Genomic DNA, 27,700 nt, shown 5'->3' on the forward strand with positions numbered 1-27,700 from the left:
TTCTTATGTTTACAAATCAGTTTAAAGTTTTACCTCCATTGCGTTTGCATAAGTGCTACATAGATTCTCCATGAAAATCGTAATCATTTTCATCCTTGCCATTAAAATCACTCGAAGTTGGGTTTGTGAGATTTTTTTATAAGTACCCCAATATTTATTACAACAAAATGTATTATATGCTCGCACCACTAGGACATTGTTAATATACTCAACAAAATACTTTTTCATGTCTTGTCACGCCATCCGGATGTTTTTGTTGTATCTTTCCTTACGACCAAATCACTTTTGTTTTTTTTACTTTGTTTATCATTATTTTCTGAGTTCGCGGCTGTTTTCAAGGCAGCGTTTGTATTGTGTTTCAGCAGCAGGCTATTAACCTAACAATCTACAAAGAAAGCGTTTCAAGTCCCACCACAAAGTACCAAAGTACCAAAGCAGTACTCCAGCTCTTGTTTGGCACTTTCATAACTGGAACTTTTGGTACTCAAACTCAACCAGAAGACAATGGAAAGGCCAAAGTACCGAGAGTACCGTACCAAAAGCAGTGTAAAGGCGCCCTACGTAGTCCTGCTGTAAAATAAAATAACTCATGGTGTTTCCTTTTTTTGGTCAGTGGAACTATTGACCTGTTTGAGCTTCTTGACTCACCTCCTTGGGTTTTTTGAGCAGAATGAAGACCTCCCATAGCCTGAGAACCTGTGAGCACCCTTCTGATGGTCACGGGTTTGAATCCCTAGGAGATCTGGTAGTCGTACCCCTTCTGTGTCTCTGGGGTCAAGGCCAGATTGCTGTTGTCCCAGTGGGGTATCTCCGGTGATGAATGGGCAAACCACTTGTTTCATTTTCACATTTTTTTTTTCTCCTCCATTAGCCTCGTGCAGTAAATGGACCGGTCCTGGTACCGGAAGGAATCAGTATTCCCGGGGCAGATTCTGGAGAGCGCTGATGTGTTCAGCGTTTGGAGAGCAGTATATTGGCCTCATCGTTCTTGGCTGATCAGTGTCTCCCTCCGGGGCTTTTTCGTTTACGGCTTTCGGAAGGGGTCTGTTACGGCTCGTGGGTTGGAATCAGGTGTTTGAGGCTCCCTGGGGCGAAGGGGGGGAAAATTACTGCACCCGCAACTCTAATTAACTTTCAGGCTTCGCAAACAATCAAACGGTTCTCGTCCGAGCAAAGTGGAAGATGTGGGTAATTACCATGGGAGCATCCAGAAGGAGAGACGGCCGGAGTCAGCTGAGCAGAGGAGTGATTGGTTAGGGAAGCTGACTGGGGCTTCAGCCCAGGAAGCAGACTGCCCCCCCCCCTGCTGTCACCCTGTTCCATGACGTTTTTCTCCAACTTACGACTCTGAGAGAGGGAATAAAACGCAGGATACTAGGCACGCAGACTTGTAGATAAAATACAGGGCGATGCCACGACCAAACGTTTAAAGGGGGGTCGTTCAGAGAGTGACCGCTGCAGGGTTTAGTTGTGTAAGTGTTGGATCTTGTTTCTTGCTGAGATTTTGCGCGGGCTTCTTGGGTCTCCGTTCCTTTCTCTCCCTTGAATGTAGCCATTTTCTCTCTCAGAGGGCTGCGCTGGCTTGTGAAGGTGGTTTGTGAAGCTCTGCCGGTCGGAATTAATTCGGTGCCTCGCAGATGAGTGACACGACCTCAACCGACCTTTGTGCTGAGTGAAGAAACAGATGCAGAGTAGATGCAGAAGCTACTGGAAGCGTTAGACTTTGGGATGAATCACATGCTTGGTGCACCTGAATGGAGCACATGCATATATTGCTTCTTTTGTGATTTTCTCTTATAATCGGTTAACAATTTATTGAGAGATCAACCCAACAGACCAAGTCCAATCTACAGGCAACGTGACTGATGTCAAACATCTCATGTTTGTCACTTTGCATGAAGAGCCTGCCGTTCTGTGTCATTCATGCATAGTGTGTCCCTGGTCGACTTCTTACCGACTGATCTCGGGCCCCTGGGGGACGGGCTCCCCCTTTGGGCCTGGTTAAGGTTAGGGCTCCCTCTGCTGCCCCCTGGAGGATGGGCTCCCCTTTGGGCCTGGTTAGGGTTAGGGCTTCCTCTGCTGCCCCCTGGAGGACGGGCTCCCCCTTTGGGTCTGGTTAGGGTTAGGGCTTCCTCTGCTGCCCCCTGGAGGACGGGCTCCCCCTTTGGGTCTGGTTAGGGTTAGGGCTTCCTCTGCTGCCCCCTGGAGGATGGGCTCCCCTTTGGGTCTGGTTAGGGTTAGGGCTTCCTCTGCTGCCCCCTGGAGGATGGGCTCCCCTTTGGGTCTGGTTAGGGTTAGGGCTTCCTCTGCTGCCCCCTGGAGGACGGGCTCCCCCTTTGGGTCTGGTTCCTCCCAAGGTTTTTTCCTCCTAGGCAGTTTTTCCTTGCCACTGTTGCTTCTGACTCGCTCACTGGGGGCTTTGGGCAGGGATGCTGTAAAGTACTTGTAGACAACGTAAAATTCACTATAAATAAATTTGCATTTGAATTTGATGTGGGGTTTTCCAACAATATTTCTGCTGATTCAGTCATTTCAGTCGACTCTGTTTATGCTTTTGACTCGACAGTGTAATGCAGTGCAGCTGCTGAACTCGACCTTTCTCATTTCCAGTGCTGTTTGGCTTGCTGTCGTCCCACTGCGCAATTAGCGGAGTACAACTCGGGTTATGTGAGAATGCAGTGTCTGCCGCCCCCCCCCCCCCCCACACACACAAAAAAGGCAGAAGATTTAAAATGCTTAATAAATTTTACCAGCTGGCGTGACTTTCGGTTTGTGTGCCGTGGCATTCCGAAGAGCATAATCCGTTCTGCTCCGAAGCCCCGGGTAATGAAGGATAGAAACGGAGACCCTCACGTCTCTGAGATTTAATTAAAGGGGAGGGGTATTCCGTGGTGGGATATGCGATGGCAGAGATGGGATGGCCATCCCGATCCACTTCCTGACCGGCGCGCCTCCTGTGTTCACTCTCTGCCATCCCTATCAGATCCTTCGCTCTCTGTGAAGGGAGTTTGCTGGGTCCGCCCCTCCCCCATGGGCTGCCTCGAGGCCCCCACATGCACAACGTGCAGACCACCCCCGGGTCTCTCTGGCCGGGCCATACTGTGCCAGCTCCCTGCGACGGCCGCGGGTCCTGCGAAAGGGAACAGCTGCCAGGGGGCTTTCTGTGCCAGCCGAGATGGATGTTCCCCTGGCGCTGCCCAAACCCACCTGCCAGACCCCTCCAGGGTCGAGCGCTCTAGGCGCCATCGGGATGGAGGTCTGCCTCCCCAGGGGGTGCCGGCGGTTTGTGTGTGTTGAGGCCAGCAGTAATTAGGATGTCGGTGGGGTGGGGGGTGGGGGGGGTGCAGCAGAGTTGGCATGACCATCAGCCCATCACCATACTCTGCTTCTTTATTCACCTTCCGCCATCAAGTTGCCCTTATCCTGTGCGATGGGTGAGGGTCCCGCCGGTCTCTCTGTTCACTCTGCGACCTTCTGCCTCTATGGTGTCGGATCTCATTTGGGGGACTTGGTCCCCGCTTTCTCTTACCTGGCTGATCCTGGGTTAGTGTTGGTACTGGTGGGTTGTTGGCATATGCAAAGTGCCCTTTGGTCATTAGGCTTTAATATTCATGCTTTGGGACGTGTATGTTATACTGTCGCACTCTGACATGTATGTGATGGGGGGTGATGATGATGGCCATGACATATTGGCTTGTCAGATGTCTTTTTTTGTCTTCAAGGACTAACATTTACACAGATTCCTCATCAGGGTGTTTATCAAAGTAAGTCCACTTAAGCACCTGATTAATTAACCTTGTTTAATTAGGATGTTAATCTGTCTGTTATTGAGATGGATAATTTGACTTTGATGAGTCTGCTAGTATATCTCATTAGGGTCACCACAAAATCAGATTAGCGTTTTGGGGGGTGGGGTGGGGACAGTGGGTAGTGAGAGTTATTTGGGACATGTTTCTTTGGTATGTGCCCCCCCCCTCATTTAAATGCTCTAATGTGTGGGGTGTTCTGGGCTAAATGCAATTAATTTGTCCATGGCAGCGCTGCTTTGTGGCATGTTTTACATAGCGTGACTGTGATTGCTTTTCCCGATGATACTAATGGAGGTCATTAAAGCCCGCATCGCCCCCGATAGAGTGCTTTTGCCCCGTTTCTAAAAAAATGTATTTTTGCTCGTTGGTAATCTAGCCTACATCTTAGAATTCCAGCCCCGCTGCGTTTGCATGTCCCCGCAAGCATCTTTCAGAGAGAGTTATGTGCGTTAATGGACATCAACAGGAAGAAAAAAAATACCTTGATTTTTCTTCCCCAGTGTCCTGTATTTGCTATGGAATTGGAGCAGAAACAAAATGTAGGTGTATGTGCGTGCGTGCGTGCGTGTGTGTGTGCGTGCATGTGTGTGTTTTGGGAGTCAAGATCCTGCTTCAAGGTCTAGACAGCTGAGCAAGTGGAAATTTTTGTGGCCACAAGCATTCGAGGACGGAGAGGCAGCCTGGAGAACTTTGCCTCTCCTTGTGTGTGACCCAGTTTTAGCCTGTGTAGCACACATCTGAGGCAGATGCATGGTTATGTTTTGCTGTAATTATTATGTAATTCAGAGAACAAAATTTTAATTTTGTCAGTTTTTCGTTTGGTCTGGGGTTGGTATAATGCGGATCTTGCAGCCTCCCAGCATGCATTAGGCCATGCGCGCGGCTCCTGGGCTTTGACACGAAGAGGCAGCTTATCGGACCCACGGGAAAAGTGGGTGCAGGCTGCAGAGACTATGGGAGCCTGGGAATGACGTAACTGATGAACCTGTGATTGATGACGCTAGATCTCCGATAATTTATGTGGCTTCCCGCATGAAGTCGAACGCGCCATGGAACAACATTGACGGGGAAAATAAATCAACTGAGGTAATGAGTAAAATAACTGCTTTGGGTTGCGTGCAACATTCAGAAATCGCCGCGTACGAAGTGTCCTTTCAGAGAGTCTCGGAGGTTCCCCTGATGATCGATACGCGGTAGGCCTCCCCTGATGATCGATGCGCGGTAGGCCTCCCCTGATGATCGATGCGCGGTAGGCCTCCCCTGATGATCGATGCGCGGTAGGCTTCCTCTAGACCCCTAGACGCAGAGATCCACTGCTTCTCCTCACAGAGTTAGCCTTATTCCATGACCGGATGGGATCATTTTGCCGGGATGTGTTCTTTAGGTTCGCAACGGCACCGAACGCAACTCCATCAGATGGCTGCATGGGTGGCAGTTGACAGCTCAGTGGTGTCGGGTTGCGGAAGGTGTCGCTGAGCATCCCTGCTCGCTCGTGTTGTGGATGTAGCTCTCTGCGTGCCCCAGCGCACAAGCTGCCGAACAGAAGCCCCACTTTGAATAATACATGCTCTCCGTCCATCTGATCTGCTTCTGATCTTGAACAAAAGGTTTGCAGGACGTGTCACATGCTTGCTTTGGGTGTCGGAGTGAATAAATTTGAAATGAGTTTGAAGGTTGACGCAAAGCTCTCCTTTCTTTTCTCAGAGCTGTGGCCAAGCGACTGAAATCTTATAGTTCCAATGACATCAATCGACCTCGGGGGACGGCGCTTAGACGCCACAATAACCTCCACATCCCCATTTGTGTGTTTTGAAGGACATGCCGCACAATGTCCTCTGAATTCATGGAGCCCTGGGTTTCATGCTACCAGCCTATTTATTTCTCTACTTGTGCGAGATTTATTTCGAAGCACATTTCAAGGTTTCGGTGCTGAAAAGGTTGTATGTGCTTTATTCTATTTGAATTCTTGGAGTCGCATTCAGAGGCTCATGCCGACCTGTGAAGGTGCACAGATGTCAGTCTTGTGACTGGTAGAATAAACGTAGACAGCCATTTCTAATGTTTAAATTGTAACCTTACACTAAAGCGGGGTTCATGATTGGTTAACAGAAGCAGAAAGAGGGGTGATGACCGGTTTGGTTCAGTTTCTGAGATTAGAGGCTTTTAGAGGTTTCTTTACATTTTAATTATTTAGCAATGGATTTTATCCAAAGAAATGTACAACTGAGTAGGCGAGATCCATCCCTGGAGCAACTGGGGGTTTAGGGCGGTGAAACCACTCTGCTGAACCTGGGATTTGAACCCATGACACACACTTATCCCATTTGATGGTCATTAAAAGAGCCTGATTTATTTGTTAATTTCAGTGCTACAGTGTTGTCTTGGTTGGTGGGTATATTATGCTGTATAATTGCATATACCCACTCTGACAAATAGCTGTTTCTGGTGGGTACACGGTAAATTCTGGTGGGTACACGGTAAATCCATCTTTTTTAAAGGTGGGTGTATGCCATATACTGCGTATACCCCCCCCCCCCCATGGTTCTAGGGGAGAAGGGCCTCATTGTCTCCCACCTTCAAAGTGAAAGTTCCTGGTTCTTTCAGTCACGATGCATGAGTACCAGCATCACAGACGTGGGGTTTGCTCCTCACGCTGCTTGGAGAGGGAAGAGAGAGTCATCCGAAGGAGCAGCGCTGACTGTATTCAGAGAATACTCACTCTCCTCCTCACTCTCCTCCGCCTCTCTCTGTCCAGGATGACTGGAGTGCCATGGACTCGTCTAACCAGAATCAGGCCCACAGCAACGTCGATGAGAAGGCACGTGGTCCGGAGACACTACCTCCAGGTAGGTGAGAGGCTATTGGGTGGGCTCCATGTCAGTCAAAACCCCCCCTCCAGGTAGGTGAGAGGCTATTGGGTGGGCTCCATATTAGTCAAAACCCTCCCTCCAGGTAGGTGAGAGGCTATTGGTTGGTTTCCATGTCAGTCAAAACCCTCCCTCCATGTAGGTGAGGGGTTATTAGAAGAGCTCCCCCATTCTGATGAGTTCCTGTGCAGGATTTAGATTGGACTGACCTTTAAAGATGCTGCGCTTTGCTTAATTTTTTACTCTTTAGCTGAAATATTCTGCTGTTTTATCGATTAGTTTCACCTGTAACATGGACTCTAATGAGCTGTAAGGAGTCTCGACCTGTGTAGAGGTCGCCCCAGTATGTGTGTGTCCTTCGTACCTCGGCCGCTCATGTGGGTGCAGTTCATGGCTCCCGGTGGAGCTGATTAGTGAGCCTTAGCCTTGCTTTTTACTGACCAAGGCCTCGGGTGTGAGGGTTTCCTGGTGAATGTGCTTCCCCGTGTTTAAAGTGAGTACGTGGGTGGGGGGGTGCACTACTATTTATAGACCAAGAGGTATGTGAGCTTGTCGGAACGGGGGCGCGCTCTGCAAACAGAGCGGCTTGCAGTTAACCCGTCATCAAAGGTGGCGAACGCGTCACTGCATGCCGTCGATGCCGTGGGTCCCCGTCATCGGTGCAAGGCGCGCCGTCCCAGAGGCACAGGGGGCTGTAAACGGGCAGAACAGGGTGTGGGACGGAAAGCGGAGAATGCCGGCATGAGTGAGGCCGTCGACCCCCCCCACCCTGGAAAACGCTCCGGGGGGCTGCATGTCAGCTGATCGCAGCTCTGCACTCACCTGCATACGCATGTCTCTAAAAAAAGGAGAGCATGATGGGATATGAAAGAAAACAACACATCCCTGCGTTTGTACAAACCGCAAATGAAGCTTCATTTTATGTGTATAATAAATGATGCAGGTCCCCCCCCACCCCCCTTCCACCCGCTACAGTCAATAAAAGAAGCTACAGTCTGGAATTGTAAATCAGAAGCCGTTCTGTCACTAATACGTACCGTGTTGTCTGAGTAGCCTGCGGCACTGGCTGACCCGGCTCGTATGTCTGCCTGCTCGGGCCACACACAGCCATGGCGCCGCTGCCGCCGTAGCCGGTGACGCTCCTGAAGGGACACATTCCGCTGATGAGGGACTAAATTTGTAATTTTAGTCTAAAATGGTGTGTGTAATGGCTCGTGTTTTACCCAAGTTTTTCAGTGAACTTTCGCATAGTGCCGAGTCCTTTTCCCTGACTAACGTGGACCAGAAGTAGGCGTTTGAGCCCCACCTTGAGTCGTTGGCGCGGGCTGGACTCACAGAAGCTGCGTTGTGTGTTCCGAGTCAGCCTGTTCCATTCCAGTGCTACACCTCGGTATCCTCCACTGGTCCTCGACGACAAAGCCGTCAGGAGTTGGGGAAGCCGGAGATGGGGGCGATGACAGACCTCCAGACAAAACCGCTGCCTCTCGCGGCTCTCGGGCTGACAAGTCTGTTGACATTTATTGAGTACATCGGGCAGCACGCCTGCTCGCACTCCCTCGCTTTCACTTTTTTTGTCGGGGGTGTATGCTGCTACTGGATGACTGAAGGCCGAGATGTGTCCCCGGAATGTGAACCTATCATTTTCCTCAGAATTTCCAGTGATGTCTTGGAGTAGGGATTGGGAAAAGTTCACTTTAACGTGATGTGTTTTGCTGGTAATGTTTATTTGCAGTCTTAATCCTATTTCAGTCATACATAGTTATACTTGGCACAGTATGCAGTGAAATGCTTGCTTGCTTGACTCCAAGATACAGGGGCGCAAGTATACAAAGAAAATGTTAAACGGTGATCATAAATGTTCACTAATAGTGTACAATTAAGCAGTAAGGTGACAGGTGGTAGTGCAAAGAGTCACGGGAATACGTAAATCAGTATTTACACTTGTCAGCTGTTCAGTGGGAGTAGTTTTGGGGCTGACCATGTATACTGCATGGGACACGCCTCTTAATTAGTGAATTCAGGTGTTCCCTTCAGACCCATTGCCACAAGCACTTAAGCACCTAGCCATGCAGTCAGGTTTACAAACATTTGTGAAAGAATCGGTCATTCTGAAGAGCTCAGTGAATTCAAGCGTGGTGCTGTCATAGGATGCCACCATTGCAAAAAGTCATCTTGTGAAATTTCTTCCCTGCTAGACATTCCAGGGTCAACTGTAAGTGGTATTATTGCAAAGTGGAAGCGTTTCTGTTCTACCTAAGCTACAGACCACCTAAAGTAACAGAGCGGGGTTGCCAAGTGCTGAGCCGCATAGTGCGTAAAAGTCGCCAACACTCTGACTCAATAGCTGCAGAGTTCAAACTTCCTCTGGCATCAACTCCAGCACAAAAACTGTGCGCTGGGAGCTTCATGGAATGGCCTTCCATGGCCGAGCAGCTGCATGCAACCCTCACATCACCAAGCACAGTGCCAAATGTCGGATAGAGTGGTGTAAAGCACACTGTCACTGGACTCTGGAACAGTGCTTGTGGGAACAGTTTGGGGAAGGTCCTTTTCTGTTCCAGCATAACTGTGCCCCAGTGCACAAAGCAAGGTACGTAAAGACACAGTTGGGTGAGTTTGGTGTGGAAGAACTTGACTTGCCTACACAGAGCCCTGATCAAACCCCATCAAATACCTTTGGGATGAACTAGAATGGAGATTGCAAGCCAGGCCTTCACGTCCAACATCAATGCCTGACCTCACAAATGATCTTCTGGATGAACGGGCAGTAATTCCAAACTCCTGTGGACAGCCTTCCCAGAAGAGTGGCAGCCGTTTCAGCTGCAAAGGGGGGAGCAGCTCCATACTGATGCCTGTGGATTTAGAATGGGACGTCATAAAAGTTACTGTGGGTGTAATGGGCAGATGTCCCAGTGCTTTTGTCCACATAGTGAATGTGGTGAGTGGGCCTTAGTGAGATATCGGTTATGCTTCTGTGGCCCCAAGGTAGTGGGAACAGTCCTCGTCACGTATCCAACATGCCTGGGGAAGAAGTTCATCTGTTTCCTTTGTATTTCTGTTTGTGGTCATGGGCTGGGAATGTTTGTAGAAGATAACTGGCTCTACTCAGCCAGGATACCAACCGGATGCTCACGGGTACTCCAGCTCTTGTTTGTGATACGTCCGCACGCCTCATAGCTGTGTGAAAGCTGCTGCCTGCCTGCTTTTGGCAGGTGATGGTGTCTGTGGAGGTGGAGGTGTTGCCTGAAGCTGAGGCTTCCCTCTTTTATGCCTTTTGGGTGTGTCGGGCAGGTGTGGGCTCCCGTCTTCTGTTTACTTTCCAGTTTATCATTACCTGTGAATGTACAAACATGCCAAGGTCACTTGTTTTATGTGTGAGCAGGTCACTGAACTTCCCCATGAGGATGAGTGTGACAGCGATCTTGTAATCCGAACTCACTTCTTTTAAGCTCTAGGTGGCGCTTCAAAGGGCAGCGGGACGGTCTAGTTCAGATTCTTACCCAGCAGACGGCCTGGTTTTGGGATCAGGATAGTCCTTGCTCTGCTGTGTTGTGTTGGAGAGGACGCATGTTGACTAGCTGTTGGGCTTCCATCAGGAAATAAGACATCTCACAAGATTAGGCGTTGGGGAGGGCAGTTACACCCAAGGACTGACTGTCCTCAGGGAACGGTGACTGTCCTCAGGGAACGGTGACTGTCCTCAGGGAACGGTGACTGTCCTCAGGGAACGGTGACTGTCCTCAGGGAACGGTGACTGTCCTCAGGGAACGGTGACTTCTTGGAAGCTACGTTTAAATTAACTGTCCAAAGTGCTCTTTTGAGTAAATTAATCAAGCAGCAGGTGCTTTAATATTAAGCAAAACTGTTATAAATAAGATGCCGGCTTCCATGTTCATGGCTGGGTTCAGGTGTTGTGCAGCTGCGGTGTCGGGCTGGTCACTATCCGTTATATTAATAGTCGCATAATCTACCGATTTTAATCTGATAATCGTGTATATATAATGTAATATAATATAATATTCATTGCAATGGCCGCAAGGCAGGAACCAAGCACATGTTGAGAGCGCACACGCAGTCACATATACAGTCAATTTACACACTCCGGTTCACTTACTGCCCAAAAATGTTAAACTTCTCAGGAAACCGGCGGATCTGCCGAAAAGGCACACGCACACAGCGTGGTCACGCTGCGGCGTGTGGCAGCCGCCCTACCCAGTGCGCCACTGTGCCGCTCTGCCTGTACGGTGTGCGATGTTGATATCAAAACGGCACTTTGTGGTTCAAACCATCAATAAATTGCGCTAAAACATTTGCTTAGTCAGAGGAAACTTAACTTAGCAAGCTTTGCAATTTTAATGACGGTTCCTTTTCAGCATTTTCTACTACAGGTTTAAAAAAATCAGTCAAGTCTAGCCACTGCTTTTGCATGTGATCTGGGACAACCGTATCGATTCTGTTTGACTGATTCATAGACTTTGGCGTGATTCTGAGAAATAAAGCAAATAATGAGTGAACTGCCACTCGTATTCTGCTGTATGGAAGTGTCTTGTATTCTATAGTGACATTGAGCACCAGGCGATTTGTCTGCGCTGCTCTGTGTTGCCGGAGCCCTCGGCAGCACGAAGTTACTTGACACACTTGGTGGATAATAAGCTAAAGGTAGATAAGTTATACATTTGGCTATTTAGTTAATTTACTGCTCCTAAATATTGCAGTGTGATCTTTCTCTAGTCTCATACAGCCCTATTCAATACAAGCAAGACGTTAGCAAAATATAATGTTAATTTGTTATGTACTGTTTATGTCAAATGAGGTGGCTTAGCCAAAGGGTAACCTTTGTTTTAGCTGCTATTATTTTAACACATAGGAATCGTGATTGAAGAATTACTTGTGTCAAAGTGATGGCAAAGATAGGCTAAGCTACTTCTACATGGAGCATATCTGTGGCTAACTCTGCATTGCTCGGCGAGTCTATCAAACCCGACTGTCGTCTTTTAAGATATATTTGCTTTGCAGTCATGCCGTGGTGATATCCAAAGTCCGCTTCGCAGTACTGACAGACGACTGCATTCTCATTCACTTGTGACGTGACGTGCTTCCTCACCAATTGTGCTCTAACGTTCTTTATTCGCACCCTCATTCTGCACGTGCACCTACCCTCCGCCATATTGCCAAGTAACCGAGAAGGAACATTTTAATCAATGCTTTTAATAATGGAGTTTAATCTCGTGATCCTGACAGCTGTACTGCAGTGCCTGGTATCCGAAGGATCCACTTGCGTTGTGTTGTCATGCTGACTCCGGCCATCCTGGCCCCCTTCTCTGTTGGGCTCAGTATGACATCTACAGGCTGCCCACTCCTGCTTTTTGTTGTTGTTTTTTTTTGTGTTTTGTTTTTCTCCTCCTGAGCAGTTCAGTCCACATGGTCCGGATTAACTCCCTCCACACTGCGCTCAGGAAGTCGTGGGCTTGATCTCCGGCCATCTTGAGGAACCGGGGCAGGGAGCTTTCAGCGCCACCATTAGGACCTCAGGAAGGACCTTTGTGCCATGCCGAGGTTTTCTGGAAGCCATGTCACCTTCGGACGGGCTGCTGCCATCAGTTGGCACCCAGATTTGCTGCCAGTTTTAATGGCGGTATTTACTTATTGGTCAAAATCCAGAGCACTTTGTGAATGGTCACATTTAACGTACTGGCTTTCCATTGGCCCAGGAGGTGGTTGCTAGCGACTGGAAATCATTGAGTCTGCTGTGGAGATCATTGCGGCTCGAGTAATCGCTTTATTTTATATATTCACTCTCACGACCCTGTTACAATACCCCCCACTCACAGCTTGATATTAATATTCAGCGGGACAATTAGCATTAGTGACAGATTATTCGGAGCCATTTCTGATTATAACACTGGCGGTTTAGATACAGGACGGCTTGGCAGAGCTCAATGAGATTAATCGTCCTGTTTTCCTCCTCCGTGCAGCCTCTGCTCGACCGAACGCATCGGAGCTCCGCCGTATCATTTGTGAGACCTATTAGCATAATGGTTAGCGCCGCATTTAGCGCAGGCGGGGCTATCGCGCAGTGCCCTGTCTCCGCGGGCTGCGATGGACATTTAGCTCCACGGGGGGGTGGGAGACCTGTCCGCGGACAGTGCTCTCAACTCGAACGGCAGTGGCGCACCGTGATGTTGGCAGCTTCCCAGGATCATTTACCTGGAAGCTAACAGCAGCATTTGCTAAAGTACCTAGCTAGGAAGTGTAATCTAGCGCAGCAACATACTCCCAGAGACCCGGCTGGCACAGAGAGCTCGGCGTATTCATTTTAAAGCCCAGAGCCGTAGGACCTGCAGTGGATTGACTTATCTGCAGGCCCTAGGCTGACATCAGCACAGATTCACTGGTCTTGCTGCTAATACTGTCTGTTCCATTTTTTTTTTTTTGGGGGGGGCTTGTTATTTGCAGGGCCCCTAGGCTATAGCCTCAGATAGGGGAAGATTAATGCACCGGCTGACTGAGTCCATAAACATACCACACAGTTATAATGCATTAACATAGTAATATAGAGTATATTGTGTAACGTGACTGGGCTCGTCGTGGTTGGTTGTTCAGTTGGTTTGCACAGAGGATCCAAAGTATTGGGCAGCGTCTCCCATCCTAGTTAAGGACGTGGCCCTGTGACTCTGACTTGCTGGAATGGGGGGGTCTTCGTTACCCTGTGAGCTGAGGGTGTGAGTAGGTAAAAGGCATCTGCCGGGACACGAGAAAGCGTCACCTTCCCGAAATGAAGAGCAGGTTTTGTTGCAGTTTTTTTGTGTTGAATAACTCTAGCGCACTGGCATCACCCGTATGGAAAAACACTTTGAAAATCCATGAGCTTTAGCACAGTGGCGGATTCTGCTGGCAGATGCTATTTTTGGCTCTTATTTTTTACTTAGTGCCTGTGCTGGTTTATAAATTATAATCATTAGCCATGATGTAAGGGGACAGGGGATGGACTGGGAAATGGGGACTTAGGCGTCCGCAGGCCTGCCTGATTGTCCCCTTAGAGGGGGACATGGGCGTCCGCAGGCCTGCCTGATTGTCCCCTTAGAGGGGGACATGGGCGTCCGCAGGCCTGCCTGATTGTCCCCTTAGAGGGGGACATGGGCGTCCGCAGGCCTGCCTGATTGTCCCCTTAGAGGGGGACGCTCACATTAGGCCGCCGCTCACAGCTGAGTCACTCGCCCTGCTAGCTGCTCTATGGCTGTGCATCTCCTGTGTTTGCAAACTGAGCAATTTGCTGGCAGCTGCTCATGTCTGATTGCCACACGACCATCGTCTCGTCATCCCTGTTGTTCTTTTGCCCGCAGGGAAGGTGAGGTGGCAGGACTTCGACCAGGACCTATATGTGGGGGCGACGATGGTCAGGCCGGGTCAGGACCCCTACGCTCGCAACAAATTCAACCAAGTGGAGAGCGACAAGCTCAGGATGGACCGTCCCATCCCTGACACCAGGCATGACCAGTAAGTCTCCGTGGCTGGCGCCCAGCCCGCCCCCGTGGCGCTATGACAGTCACATCCTTGGCGGTGTCTAACGTGTCAGTGCTGAGGGTCAAAGGTCATGGCATGTATCAGAGCAGAACTGGTCTTCACTGTCAATCTCTGAGGCTTGAACCAATCGGCTGCTTGCCTACTGAAATTTTTACTGCTGATTGATTAAAGTCAGCCCCAAGGTGTCCTCCCGTGAAATGGCTCGCAGGACTGTGGTGCTTGCTAACTGGGTTGCCGTGGCAGCTACAGCCACCACTAAAATTATGACCCTGGGTTCCCTTTATCACAGTCTCCACATCAATAGGGACTCGCTGTCCCTCCCTCTTATTTTCCCAGTTTTACCACACTTGTTGGTGCAGGAAGCCGTGACCTGGAAAACGGGGGCTCCTGCAGGCGCATATTTTCTTTCTTTCGTTTCCCAGAAAATGAAAGTTGCCACCTGGTGGAAGAGAAAGGCAGCGTTGGTAGCAGTGCATCCCGCATCCCACATCCCGCACCCCACATCCTACATCCTACATCCCGCATCCCGCACCCCACATCCCGCACCCCACATCCCGCATCCTACATCCCCACATCCCGAATCCCGCACCCTACATCCTACATCCCCACATCCTACATCCCCACATCCTACATCCCCACATCCTACATCCCCACATCCTACATCCCACATCCCGCATCCTACATCCCCACATCCCGAATCCCGCACCCCACATCCCGCATCCTACATCCCCACATCCCGCACCCCACATCCTACATCCCGCATCCTACATCCCCACATCCCGCCTCCCACATCCCCACATCCCGCACCCTGCAACCCACATCCCACACCCTGCATCCCACGTCCCACACCCCGCACGTGCCGGGGTGCCAATCGCTGAGCTGGGTGCGAGCCGAGGAAAGCGGAACAGGAATGAGTTTTACACATTAATGCACATTCCAGTCAGCTGGGGGCGTCATGTCTCCATGGTGATTCCCCCTTCTCATCATCCCCACCGTGAATGGCTGACACACTGCCTTGCTGGAAGCGATACGTCCTCATCTCTTAATTAACCACCCCCCCCGGGTCCATTTTGATCCTGAAATATTCTTGATAAGGGCCATTTCATGCAGGAAGTCAATCTGTCAATCGTGGGGGGGGGGGGGTGCGCAGGAATGCGAGTGTTGCAGTTATTACAACTCAGCAGGAGCCTGATTAATTGCTGGTGTTTGTAGTCATGGTGATATTCCGGCATTGTCCGTACCTGAGAAGGAATGGGCAGCTCTGGGTTGTGCCCGGTCGTTTTGCATGGCACCGTGAGCCACACGGATTGCCCTGTGCGGGGGCGGGGGGGGGGTACAATTTGCAGCCACTCATCCCACGGTGAGTCACTTTGGTTTGAAATCTGAGTTTAGTAAGAAATAAATATCCAACTGTTCTGTTGGCCGCTTCCCGCACTCGTCTTCGCCTGTTTCTGCCATGTCCCAACAAGAGTTGGCTCGGTTTACGATATTGCCCCCCCTTCCCCCCCCCAACCACGGCAGTAATACAAAGTTCATCCAGTGCCTGTGTTTCTCTGTTACTTGACCTTCTGCCGTGCTCTGAATGCAGCCCAGTCCTGCCCTTTGTCCTGCCCCACCCCCTCTGCTTCTGGAGACCCAGCAGACGTCGGCCTCCATACCCGCGCCTGTGGGCCTCCATACCCGCGCCTGTGGGCCTCCATACCCGCGCCTGTGGGCCTCCATACCCGCGCCTGTGGGCCTCCATACCCGCGCCTGTGGGCCTCCATACCCGCGCCTGTGGGCCTCCATACCCGCGCCTGTGGGCCTCCATACCCGCGCCTGTGGGCCTCCCCTCAATGCAGCGGCTGAAGCCGAAAGCCGCATTTCACCCGGCTCCTGTCGGCACTTGCGTCCCTGTGCATCTGCGCAGACGTTTCATCTGTCTCACTTAGCCGGTCTGTCCCGTTATGTTTGCCTGTGTCAGAATTAATTTCTGGTCTGCAGTTTTTAATCTGATAATCTGATCGCTGCTCAGCCCCTTGCTTCTGAGGCGGTGGGGCTGGGATAGTGGCGGTGGGGGTTGTGTTTGAATGACATCTACACTGCAGTGAAGCTGGTTTGAGGATCTGCAGGCCTCAGCCCAGAGCGGACTCTAGGCACAGGGTGTGACAGGACTGACGGCGTGAGACTCCTCTGGAACAGCGTCATTCTCCTTCAGAGGCTTTCAGGTGACAGCCCTGATTATTCAGGCTGAACGTCACCTGCCAGATGTACACCCCCGGGGGCCTCCCTGCAAAGCACCGTCCATCTGTCCCGCTTCGTCCTCGTAGGACCGTTGTTTTGTACTTGGATGGAGATCCTTAGGTGTGCTGGATCGTTTTCCTTGTGTCGCCCCAGATCACCAGGTAGTCGACCCTGTCATATACCTTCAAGGACTTTGCTTAGACGTGGATCATCTTTGAATTATCACTGTTTTTGGATAATAAAATGAATAATACATATATTGTGCAATTATTTACCTCTGGTATGCTCTTTCAAGGGCCTTAATTTGAGGTTGCCATTTTGGCTAATGCTAGCACATTGCTCTGCTTGTATAAGGCATCTCATTATGCAAAGTCCACAAGATATTTTATCTGTGGATCACAAGATGTCAAGGCAGAGTGCGTTTGAAATCAATTACCTTGAGGAATAGATTCAAGGTTCATGCAGGTTTTGAGAGAAATGATTGGTTTTCTGCTGGTGGATAGTATGGTGATAGGAATGACCTATCACACCTTAAGGAGAACATCTGCTCTCATGGTATGTCCTTGTGTGTAATTTAAAAAGCAGGGCAGCTGTTATTAACGGAAAGGTGGTGTTTGCTTTCGAACTGCTGCTCATCTGTAAAGTGATTTCAGTGCATAATTACATGATTCCTATAATTTTAATGGAAGCTAACTGGCTGATTTCCTTGGTGTCAAAAGAATGAGAGGTTTGATCTTCTAAGGACTGATTTCCAATCTGCACAGTGACTCTGGGTGTCTTCAAGGGCTTCAGGAATCCTCTCTGACAACTTACTTTATAAGTATCTTCTTTCAGGGTAATTCATTTTGATAATTAGTGACGTTCCTTTAAAGAACTTCAGCCATATTGCTGACTGGCCTGTCAGGACCCACTTGCTGCCATCCACTCTGCCTGATCTGCACTGTAGCTGCCATCCACTCTGCCTGATCTGCACTGTATCTGCCATCCACTCTGCCTGTTCTGCACTGTAGCTGCCATCCACTCTGCCTGATCTGCACTGTAGCTGCCATCCACTCTGCCTGATCTGCACTGTAGCTGCCATCCACTCTGCCTGATCTGCACTGTAGCTGCCATCCACTCTGCCTGATCTGCACTGTAGCTGCCATCCACTCTGCCTGATCTGCACTGTAGCTGCCATCCACTCTGCCTGATCTGCACTGTAGCTGCCATCCACTCTGCCTGATCTGCACTGTAGCTGCCATCCACTCTGCCTGTTCTGCACTGTAGCTGCCATCCACTCTGCCTGATCTGCACTGTAGCTGCCATCCACTCTGCCTGATCTGCACTGTAGCTGCCATCCACTCTGCCTGATCTGCACTGTAGCTGCCATCCACTCTGCCTGATCTGCACTGTAGCTGCCATCCACTCTGCCTGATCTGCACTGTAGCTGCCATCCACTCTGCCTGATCTGCACTGTAGCTGCCATCCACTCTGCCTGATCTGCACTGTAGCTGCCATCCACTCTGCCTGTTCTGCACTGTAGCTGCCATCCACTCTGCCTGATCTGCACTGTAGCTGCCATCCACTCTGCCTGATCTGCACTGTAGCTGCCATCCACTCTGCCTGATCTGCACTGTAGCTGCCATCCACTCTGCCTGATCTGCACTGTAGCTGCCATCCACTCTGCCTGATCTGCACTGTAGCTGCCATCCACTCTGCCTGATCTGCACTGTAGCTGCCATCCACTCTGCCTGATCTGCACTGTAGCTGCCATCCACTCTGCCTGTTCTGCACTGTAGCTGCCATCCACTCTGCCTGATCTGCACTGTAGCTGCCATCCACTCTGCCTGATCTGCACTGTAGCTGCCATCCACTCTGCCTGATCTGCACTGTAGCTGCCATCCACTCTGCCTGATCTGCACTGTAGCTGCCATCCACTCTGCCTGATCTGCACTGTAGCTGCCATCCACTCTGCCTGATCTGCACTGTAGCTGCCATCCACTCTGCCTGATCTGCACTGTAGCTGCCATCCACTCTGCCTGATCTGCACTGTAGCTGCCATCCACTCTGCCTGATCTGCACTGTAGCTGCCATCCACTCTGCCTGTTCTGCACTGTAGCTGCCATCCACTCTGCACTGTAGCTGCCATCCACTCTGCCTGATCTGCACTGTTTAACTTCAGCTTAGTCCATTTGGCTCCTTGGCTTTTTAAGCCCTTAAGGAGACGAAGCTCAGAGGTAATTTGCACCTCCAGTGGCCCCAGACTCTCCTGGCTTTAGCTATTTTTCTCCTCTTTTCTCCCCTAATCATTGCTTTCTAGTATGTTCCCCGCCACCCTAGTCTCAGTGAGCTGAGCAGAGTGAGTGGTAAATCCCTCGGGATCGTGCTGGTTATTGGCCGACATCTCGTTGGAGCACAATCCTGGATGTCCGATGTCTCTTCTAACGGAAGGTTTCTTTAGTATTTTGCCTCCATAACCCCCAGTACCTATTAATACAATGGGGGGGGGGGGATATTGCTGCTAGCAAGTAGGTCCCTGTAAATTTCCTTTTTTGTTTTTTCTTTTGACTGTTTTTGTTTTTTTTTTTTTTGAGAATTACACCCCCCCCCCCAGAGAGAAACTTCAGTCACTCTGGTCTTGAATGAATAAAGTATTTGCAGGACTAACAGTTCACACTAATAAAATGGAAAGCAAGTAAATTTTTAAATGAGGGACGTGCTTCAGACGACCAGGGGATGCTTAAATTATGGGCTGTTTCTCGGGCTTTGGTGGAATGAAGTTCTTTTTAGGGGAATATGGGTGTAATGGTTAATGTAGCATATTTTCACGTTCACACTTAAGGGGGCGCTGTACGTAGTTTTTGGGAAACAGACGCAGCTGATCTGGAATCAGTGTTTCAGAGGGGGCTAATGACTCCCTGACTGGGGAGGTCTCTATGCTGCAGGAAAGGGCAATTAATCTCTCAGTGCTGGGACACAAACCATCCTGGCCTGCAGAAGTACTCCCAGGAGTCTGTGATTTAATGCTGGCATTGGTTTGAGAAATGGAGCACTCTGGGATACTGGAGGTCCGTAGAGGACCCAGTCCAGAAAGTGCTTTGCCAGCTCCCATCCGGACACAGAACTTTGTGCTTGTGACACGTTTTGGGATGAAGGACACCCAGGACGCGTAAACGGTGTCGCTCCTCAGAGATTCTGTACCATGAATATGTTATCCTCATAGCCGTAGCACACTTATCCTGAGCAACTTTCTGTCCTTACAGGTATTTTGTTTTTTGCCTCACATACTTGTATGGTGTCGGGTATTTCAATGAATCAATCTAGGTTAATTTAGGCATGACGGTACGACAGACGGGCCAACAAAAAAGTTTCCCCAAGTTCTCAGCAGGCTTTCTGGGGTAGTGTGTGGCTCAACCAGGTATGTGGAGTAGCCATGTTTATGTTGGGCGCTTGAGCTCCGGGGGCACAGGGTGGACAACTGACTCTTTCCATGTGTTTTTATGTCTTAAATAGGAGAGCAAAATGGGCTGTACGACACATTACAATGTACTGGGACAAAGGGAAAGTTTCATTTTATTTATATTTATTGCTAATGCTTCTGTCTCTAGAACAGAGAGTGACACGCGTTACGCCCCCCCGCTGTAATAGGCCGGCGCGTTTGGCACATGGTGCTGCTCTCTGCCAGAGGTCACGGCGCCATCAATCATGCAGCAAATCCGGCTTTGTCCTGGCCGCTGTCCCGCCAAGGCCTCTAAGCTGTCCTTCAAAGCTCTCCCCTAATCGCTGATACCCGCCAGAACAAGCTCCTTAGAGCTCCTCACTAATGATCACTGTACCTCACCTGACCGGTGGCCCACCTGCCGTCTGCAGACCCAGGGCCACCTGGGGGGGGTGGCTCTTTGGCCCCCCCGGCTGCTGTTGTCTCTTCTTTGGATGATGGTCTTCCAGCCGGCTTAGTCTTGGCTTGGTTTCTCCTCCCGTTATCCACAATCGTCCTGCGCCGTTTCCCTCAGATCTCCACCGGTGATGCCTTTGTACTTTGCCGAAATGTCTTGGTGTGCTGGGTGGAGCCGGGACGGGAGTTCCATGGACTCTGGCATCGGTCGAGGAGACTTTAATTTGGACCAAAAAGACCACATTGTCAGCCTGCGTGGGGACACACTCGCTCTCCCGTTTGCTTCCAGTGCTGGTTTGGACCTTTTCTTATCAGTCCCTGATACTGCGTTACTTGACATTTATCCTTTAAGATATGACCTTTCCTTTCATATCTGTCTAAAATGGCTGCCTTTCTGTTGATATGGCGGCTCTTGGCTTAACAGTAAATATGAAATCTGTCCTTTTGTCCACTTTTGTTATTATAATTCATTTGACCTACAGTTCCTGCCTCCTGTGCAGGCTTCTCGAATGTCACTGAATGTATAGACGCAGTCTGTCATACAGCAGCGCGGCATTGTCCTTATAGGAAGCTTAAGACGTGACAGAAGGTGACAGGCTTAAGTCCCCGCCGGAGGTCTGCCAGCAGAAGCTTCAGAATTTAGCCGCGAGAGAAAAGAATAAACTTCTGAGGTACTTCTGGATGAAAAAAAAAAGTGTCAGCTGATTTGCGGATGATAGTCTTCATCAGGGGAATAATATACCGGGAATCGCCTGACGCCCGCTGTCTGAATTATGAAATGTGCATTCAGAAATTAAACAGAATGAAGTTTCTGCCTCTTGACAATAGTTTTGGCTTAGCTTTATTTCTAAATTAAGTTTCTCTGTGAACTGGGAATTCTCAGTATTCAGTACAGGTAGCACGTCTTTCTTTGTAATAACTAGTTTCTGAGAATCTGCCTGATAACAGTGTTTTTAATTTGTGACGTGTTTTTCAATGCTGATTTGAGCCGCATTTCACAGCCCTGATTTCTGTAATAAAACCTACTTCCATGTGTGTTTTTTTTTTTATATATATATATATATATATATCCTCGAACATGACGGGCGCTTAGTAACACTAAATTTAGTCAGGGTTAGAGCAGCCAGCCTTCAATATTGTCAAGGGTTCTTGGCATTTGAGTGATTTGACAAAGTGGTTTTTCGCTGTTCCGTCTGTTCCTGGCTCTGATTTCATCATTCGTATCAGGATAAATATGGTTGGAAACTGACAGCCAGGTCACTCCACTCATCAGGCCTTCACTGCTCTGAGATCAGGCATTATCTGAGAGGGGGGCTCCCCTATATTAGCTGCTTGGTCCCCGGTTCTTTTGATGGGGCCGGGCTGGTTTGAGGGCTTCCATGGGATGCTGCTCTTGACCAACACATCTAACCTCCCAGAACCGATGCTGACTCTCCCGGGAATGTTCTAGAAGGATGCTCTTGGTGTTTTGAGCTAAAGGTGTCCAGAACTTGTCCACGCTAAATACAAACATTGAAATTAATTTGCAGACCCCTCATCCATTTTAATGACTAATGTTCATGAAGATCGTTTGTTGTTGATTCACGAGGGGACTGAAGTCACATGAGTACTTGTTGGCCAGTAACTGTATGTAGAGGGACATTATCTGGTATTGTAGTTTCAGTCCTTTGTGTCCCTCTTCACAAAGTCTGCAAGCAGACCTTAGCTACAGTCCTGGCACATCTGATGCAAGTTGAGGAAATCACCACTGTTCCCCTGTCCCATTAAGTGGGAAAAAATCATCCATTTGTCTTTGAAGATCGTTACCCATAAGACCTTGATACATTGCGTGTGATTTTATCCAGTCGTCACCTCATTGGAGTTTGGAATGGGTGCTCAGATGGAGTCCGAGGTCTTCTGGAGTGTAGGGAGAACAACATGCCTTTTGCTGAGAGTCCTTCTTCTCCTAGGAACCTCTCTGCACCGTCACGCCAGAGACCCATGCCGCTAAAGAGATGCTGAGAACAATCAGGGCGGTGGGCTTGTGTGAGCTGCCACCTCATCTGGCAGAGACCGGCCAAGCTGTACCAGTGTGGTAGCGTCTTCTCCCTGGGCACCACGAATGCGTAAGAATGCCAGCGTTAGCCTGCCGCCCAAGCTATCATCCGCGTCATCCATGGCCGAGACGTCTGGGGGTTTTGTCGGGACGGATATTTCGAGTTTCTCTCTGCCTCCAGCTCTGTCCCTCACTCCCGTGGTCTAATTCTGTCAAATGCATATGTGTGAGATTTCTCCTCTGAGCCATTTCAAAGCCAGGCCTTGTTGGTCTGTCTGTGTAGAAGGAGCTTCAGCACTTGGTGAGGCCTTACCCCGAGCTGCCTCAGGGAAGGGGGGGGGGGGGATACATCTGCTACCTTTTACTCCTGGGCCCCCCCCCGCTTTTTCCTGAATGCTTCCACGAGGCCTGATGGCGATCGTTTTTTGGCAAATCTTTCCGCTGCCCCTCCAAGGACATGGCGACGATCTGGCATCCAGGCTTTTTCTGCATGGTAATTAGCCTGGGAGTCTGAGCTGAATCACACTCAAGGCAGAAGGTCGCGAAGGGGGCAGCATTATGTTGGCCGTCAAGGTACGGGCTGGGTAAGTCCCCCTCCCCGCCTGACAGAATGTGAGGGGCCCCTGGTCTCCATTACAGGAAGCACGCATGTCTTTCTTTGCAGCTTGGATACTTCCAGAGTTATAGAAATCATCTGGGTGAGAGTCTAGTGAATTCTTGGTTGACGGTGGCTCTGATTTCTCCCATTCCCATCCCCTCTCGCAAATTTTTTTTATTATTCTAACTTCCTAGGGATACTGGCCTCTAAAGGTTGGATCAGACATGGGTAGCGGGTGTCTGTAAACTGAAAACCTGAAATTGTGTTCAAAAACATGCCAGTTCTGGATCCAGCAGGCCAACTGCTGTCATCTCTGATGGATGTTGCTGAGCCAGAGGATACTCTGTTATTGCATCGGCAGAGCTAGAGCCTCCCATGCCTTCTGAATTGCTTTAGATGAGAGCTTTGGGAAGGTGGGGAAAAACAGGATGGGCCTGGCGTGTGTTTATCATCATGTGTCAAGTTAGCAGGCTCCGGTACCTTAGCGGTATGACTCCGGTTCCTTGGAGCTATGGCTCCGGTACGACTCCGGTTCCTTGGCGCTATGGCTCCGGTACCTTAGCGGTATGACTCCGGTTCCTTGGCGCTATGGCTTCGGTACCTTAGCGGTATGACTCCGGTGCCTTGGCACTGTGGCCCTGGTGGAGACATGCAGCCCCAGTTAGAGATACGTTTGCTAAATGTCACAGGGAATCTCATCTCCTGGCCTGGGTGCTTCGGCTTCCTTCATCACCCAGCTCTCATTCTGGCATGATATACAGGAAGTGCACTGCCCCCTAATGGATGTGAAGGGTAGGGCTCTAAAGAAAATCGCTCCAGTCCTGAGCTCAGCAGGTCGCTTGCCGAATAGGGAAGTCTCAGTATCATCTTTGCTAATCTGGCATGTCGTTAATTAATGTACATTATAATCGATTCTGGTTGGCTTAGTGTTTTAATTAGGGTGAAGTGCGTGGCTATTCCTGTGACATGAAGTTAATTTAATACGGATTTCGCCTTCGTATAAAAATTCGCTGCTGTAAGAGCGGGCCGGATGGTACTCAGAATGCTGTCGCATCTGCCATCACTGTGGAAGTTGCGCTGGGCTGGCTGTTTATAGGGGGCGCTGTTGAGAAATCCCAGTGGGATCAGCACGCCGTACCCATCCCTTTCCGGCTGGCTGGGTCAGACGCCTGAGTGGCTAATTGCACAAACCAGGCCTGTGCTGCCTGACTCTGCTGTAGCCCACATGACTCACACATAACTGAGGCACAGTCTCTGCTTGGCTGTTGTAGCGTTAGATTTTTGCAGGTAATGGTCCCGATTCCACCCAACCAGATAGAATGGCACCTCCCAAAACTGTCTTCTCCCCCGTCTCTCTTTATCAGCTGTCGACACAAGTCATGGAGGACCGACCTGCCGACGTCCAGCGTGGTCATCACCTTCCATAACGAGGCGCGGTCGGCGTTGCTGCGCACCGTGGTCAGGTACAGCCGCGTCCGGCGCAGGCAGCGTCTCCCGCCGTGGGGCTGCCGTGGGCCCTGGCCAGCTCAAGCGTCTCACTGCTTCTCCCCTCTCCAGTGTCCTGAAGAAAAGTCCCCCTCATCTTGTGAAAGAGATTATCCTGGTGGACGACTACAGTGACAATCGTGAGTGCTGCTCTCTCTGTCCCACAGCCCAGGGTCATCGTCATGCCTAGCTGTGTGACACCAGGAGCAACATAGCATAGACTGAGAGCGAGGCCTAAACTATCTGAGACCCCCGTTCCCCCCACTGCCCCTAGGGGGGTCATTGTTTGGCCCACAAGTCATAAGTCCAGGAGATGTGTGTAATTGTAATACATCCATGACATGCTGCTTGACATTATAAATGTAAAACTGCAGAAAAGCAGAAGTTGTGATGAGTGTTTTGAGTTAAATCTGGTCACCCAGCTGAGAATAGTCTACAGCTCCCCCCCGCTCCCCCCCCCCACGGGAGGTTGGCTATACGTTGATGTCGACACTCTCTGCTTACAGCTGAAGATGGCTCCTTACTGGGCAAGATCGAGAAAGTGAGAGTCCTTCGCAATGACCGGCGTGAAGGTGAGCAAGTATTTCACTGGAGAAGTAGCCCTGTGAAACGTGGCATTAATCACCTCTTGGCGTTATCGGTGCCTCCGCGTGTCGAATGACAATTTGGGCACTTCAGTGGCTGCCCTCGTACCAGAGTTCTGTCATATTGTCTCGGTGAGGTAGAGAGGAAGCCCACCCCCCCCCCCCCCCTTGAGTTTCACCTTGGCACGCAGGGAGCATCCGAGGCTGACGAATGGGGCGTCCTGAGCCTTTCGGGGACTCGCGCCGGCATCGTCAGCGCTAATAGGACACACGGCATAGCGCTGAAAAGCAGCGTTTACACGGGCCGGGCCGGGCCTGGCTCCAACAACAGCCTCGTTCACACAGGACCAAAGTGTCAAAGGGTGTTAACTGTTCTGATGGTTGGATTTATCAGCTCTGTCAGCCCTCGTTAATTAAAAGGGTCAGATGGGATTAAAGCTGGCATGTGCAGGCATTCCCGAAAACAGGCTGTTTTCACTTGCTTTGTTTTGCTATGATTAATAATGCATATTATTAAGTGCTTTTTATGTAATAATCCATCCATCTTCTGAATGCTTATTCTGGGCTGCACCCTGGATGGGATGCCCATCCATCACATTGTGCGTGGTCACGCCCACAGTAATACGCCACGGGCAGTTAGAGATTTCATTTAGCCTGACGCTGTGTCTTGGGATGGCGTGGGAAGACCAGTGAAGCCACAGGAACCCCACATGATCCTGTGCCTACATGAGCCTGACGTGGGATTCGAACCGACAACACTGCGGGTTGGACGACCAGTGGAATTGCAGATTTGACTTGATAACAAAGGATAAATACCACATGTTTTTATGTATCATATCAGTATGTGTCATACAAAGCATCTGTATGGTACTGAGTACCTAAACACTCTCCATGTCAGTTAGAATCCAGTGACTAAATGAGGAACATGCATCTTAAAATCGTACTGGAAAGCATGTTGAGTTTCTGTCTGATTCCCAGTCATGTAAACTGAATTTCCCAGCCGGCAACACTGTCTCCAAAGCCAGATCTGATTCTCCTCGTCTGATTCTTACTTCCCAGCCGGTGCTGTGGAAGCTGCCATTTGCAAAGCTCGTACAAGCACAGAGCGTGCATTTATCCGGGGACAGGCATAAACAAACAAATCCATTTCTTACCCACAATCCCCCTCTGCTGGCAGCAGGCAAGGGTTCTGAGGAGAAGTAAAACTTTATTGGGCAATGTGTGTGTGGGGGGGGGGCTGACTTGCAGAAAGATTAATGGAACTGAAACTCATGAAGACTGTAATAACTCTGTTTTCAAATCCAGATGTCTGAACATAAATTTGATCTTTGTTCAGCATTTTTACTTTGTCAAACCTCCGGTCCATGAAAAGTGAAATTGACTCCAAAACTTAGTTACTGCTCTCCAAGTGCATTTTTGGTCGAGTTTTTCTTAATATTGTTGAATTTGTGCCTTGCTACCCGCCTGCCTGTATTTTTCTTGCTGCAAAGTGAGTTTCCCTGAAGCAGGTTGTAACAAAGAGCAGCTCTAAGATTCTTTCATGAATTTAAGCCTCAGTCCTTTGGTTGTCATTTATCAAACGTCAGCTTGAAGCAACAGATGGAAACAGCTGTCAGCATATTCAAAATACCTAATAAATCATAGTTTCCTTTTGTCTTTCATGTTCCAAGAGGAGAATACATTTGCAAAAAAGGCTTGCAGTATGTTTTAATGTCAGTGGCTGATTTTCCTTACAAGCTAGTCAGTGTGTTATATTGTCTTATCAGCTTACTGTCCTAGTGATTGAAAGTATCGTGTTAAGTTAATAACGAGGAGAGCTTTCCTGCTTGGAAGGCAGCTATCACCGTCCTGCTGCCTTCTCTTAGGACTGATGCGGTCCCGGGTTCGAGGAGCTGATGCTGCCACTGCGACTGTGCTGACCTTCCTGGATAGCCACTGCGAGTGTAACGAACACTGGCTGGAGCCGCTGCTGGAGCGGGTGGCTGAGGTTTGTGCCTTCCAGACCCCCCCTTCCAGACCCCCCTATCCTGAGGTAGTCTGTGCTGCACATAGATACACCGGTTTTGGCTGCTGCCTGTCTTGGCTTCTTGGATGTTTTGCCAGCAAAAGAGCGCCCTCTTCTGGTACAGGGGAGTTACTGTGAATTGGTGTCCAGTGTCGAGAGCCTCTTTGAATTTCTGTTTGTTTGCAGGAGGCCCTTGCTTGTATCCAATTTTCTCTGGGGCAAAAGAATATCGACTTGATTAAGCCCAGCTTGCAGCGATCGCGGTTTATGGGAAGCACAGGGATGTTTGGAGGCCTCTATTATGTTTCTGAAAGAGATCCGCTCGACCTCGAGTGGCCCATTCATGTCCAGACAAAATAATCTCTGTTGTCCTGATGGGCAAATACCGCCTTTATTCTAAGAGCTGGCACTTTTTAACTCGCTGGTATCTGAAACATAGTTGGTCAGTACTGAGTTTTAGTTAGCACCACTGTTACCATGGCAACTGGGGCTCCGAGGTAGTATGTCAAGTTGACATCTGCAAAGATTCCGCAGCAAATGGGTATAAACTTTTCGCCAAATGGCTGGATACTTTTTCACCCCTCACTCTGTCTTGCAGGACAGAACAAGAGTCGTCTCCCCCATTATTGACGTGATCAACATGGACAACTTCCAGTACGTCGGTGCCTCCGCGGACCTCAAGGGAGGTCAGTTGCC

The 27,700-nt window shown here is 49.7% G+C and overlaps 1 protein-coding gene across 2 annotated transcripts in view; it reads left to right on the forward strand.

Moving 5' to 3' along the window:
* galnt2 (UDP-N-acetyl-alpha-D-galactosamine:polypeptide N-acetylgalactosaminyltransferase 2) overlaps positions 1-27,700 on the forward strand; it is a 66,190-nt gene that overhangs the window by 31,221 nt on the left and 7,269 nt on the right. For both annotated transcript variants that reach the window (XM_023833757.2, XM_023833758.2), the window contains exons 2-8: positions 6,565-6,655; positions 14,020-14,173; positions 24,295-24,393; positions 24,488-24,555; positions 24,922-24,987; positions 26,865-26,986; positions 27,603-27,690. In XM_023833757.2, the coding sequence (XP_023689525.1) occupies positions 6,565-6,655; positions 14,020-14,173; positions 24,295-24,393; positions 24,488-24,555; positions 24,922-24,987; positions 26,865-26,986; positions 27,603-27,690 (688 nt within the window). The remainder of the gene's footprint in view (positions 1-6,564; positions 6,656-14,019; positions 14,174-24,294; positions 24,394-24,487; positions 24,556-24,921; positions 24,988-26,864; positions 26,987-27,602; positions 27,691-27,700) is intronic.

The sequence above is a fragment of the Paramormyrops kingsleyae genome, chromosome 3 (genome assembly GCF_048594095.1).
Source record: "Paramormyrops kingsleyae isolate MSU_618 chromosome 3, PKINGS_0.4, whole genome shotgun sequence".
Lineage (NCBI taxonomy): Eukaryota > Metazoa > Chordata > Actinopteri > Osteoglossiformes > Mormyridae > Paramormyrops > Paramormyrops kingsleyae.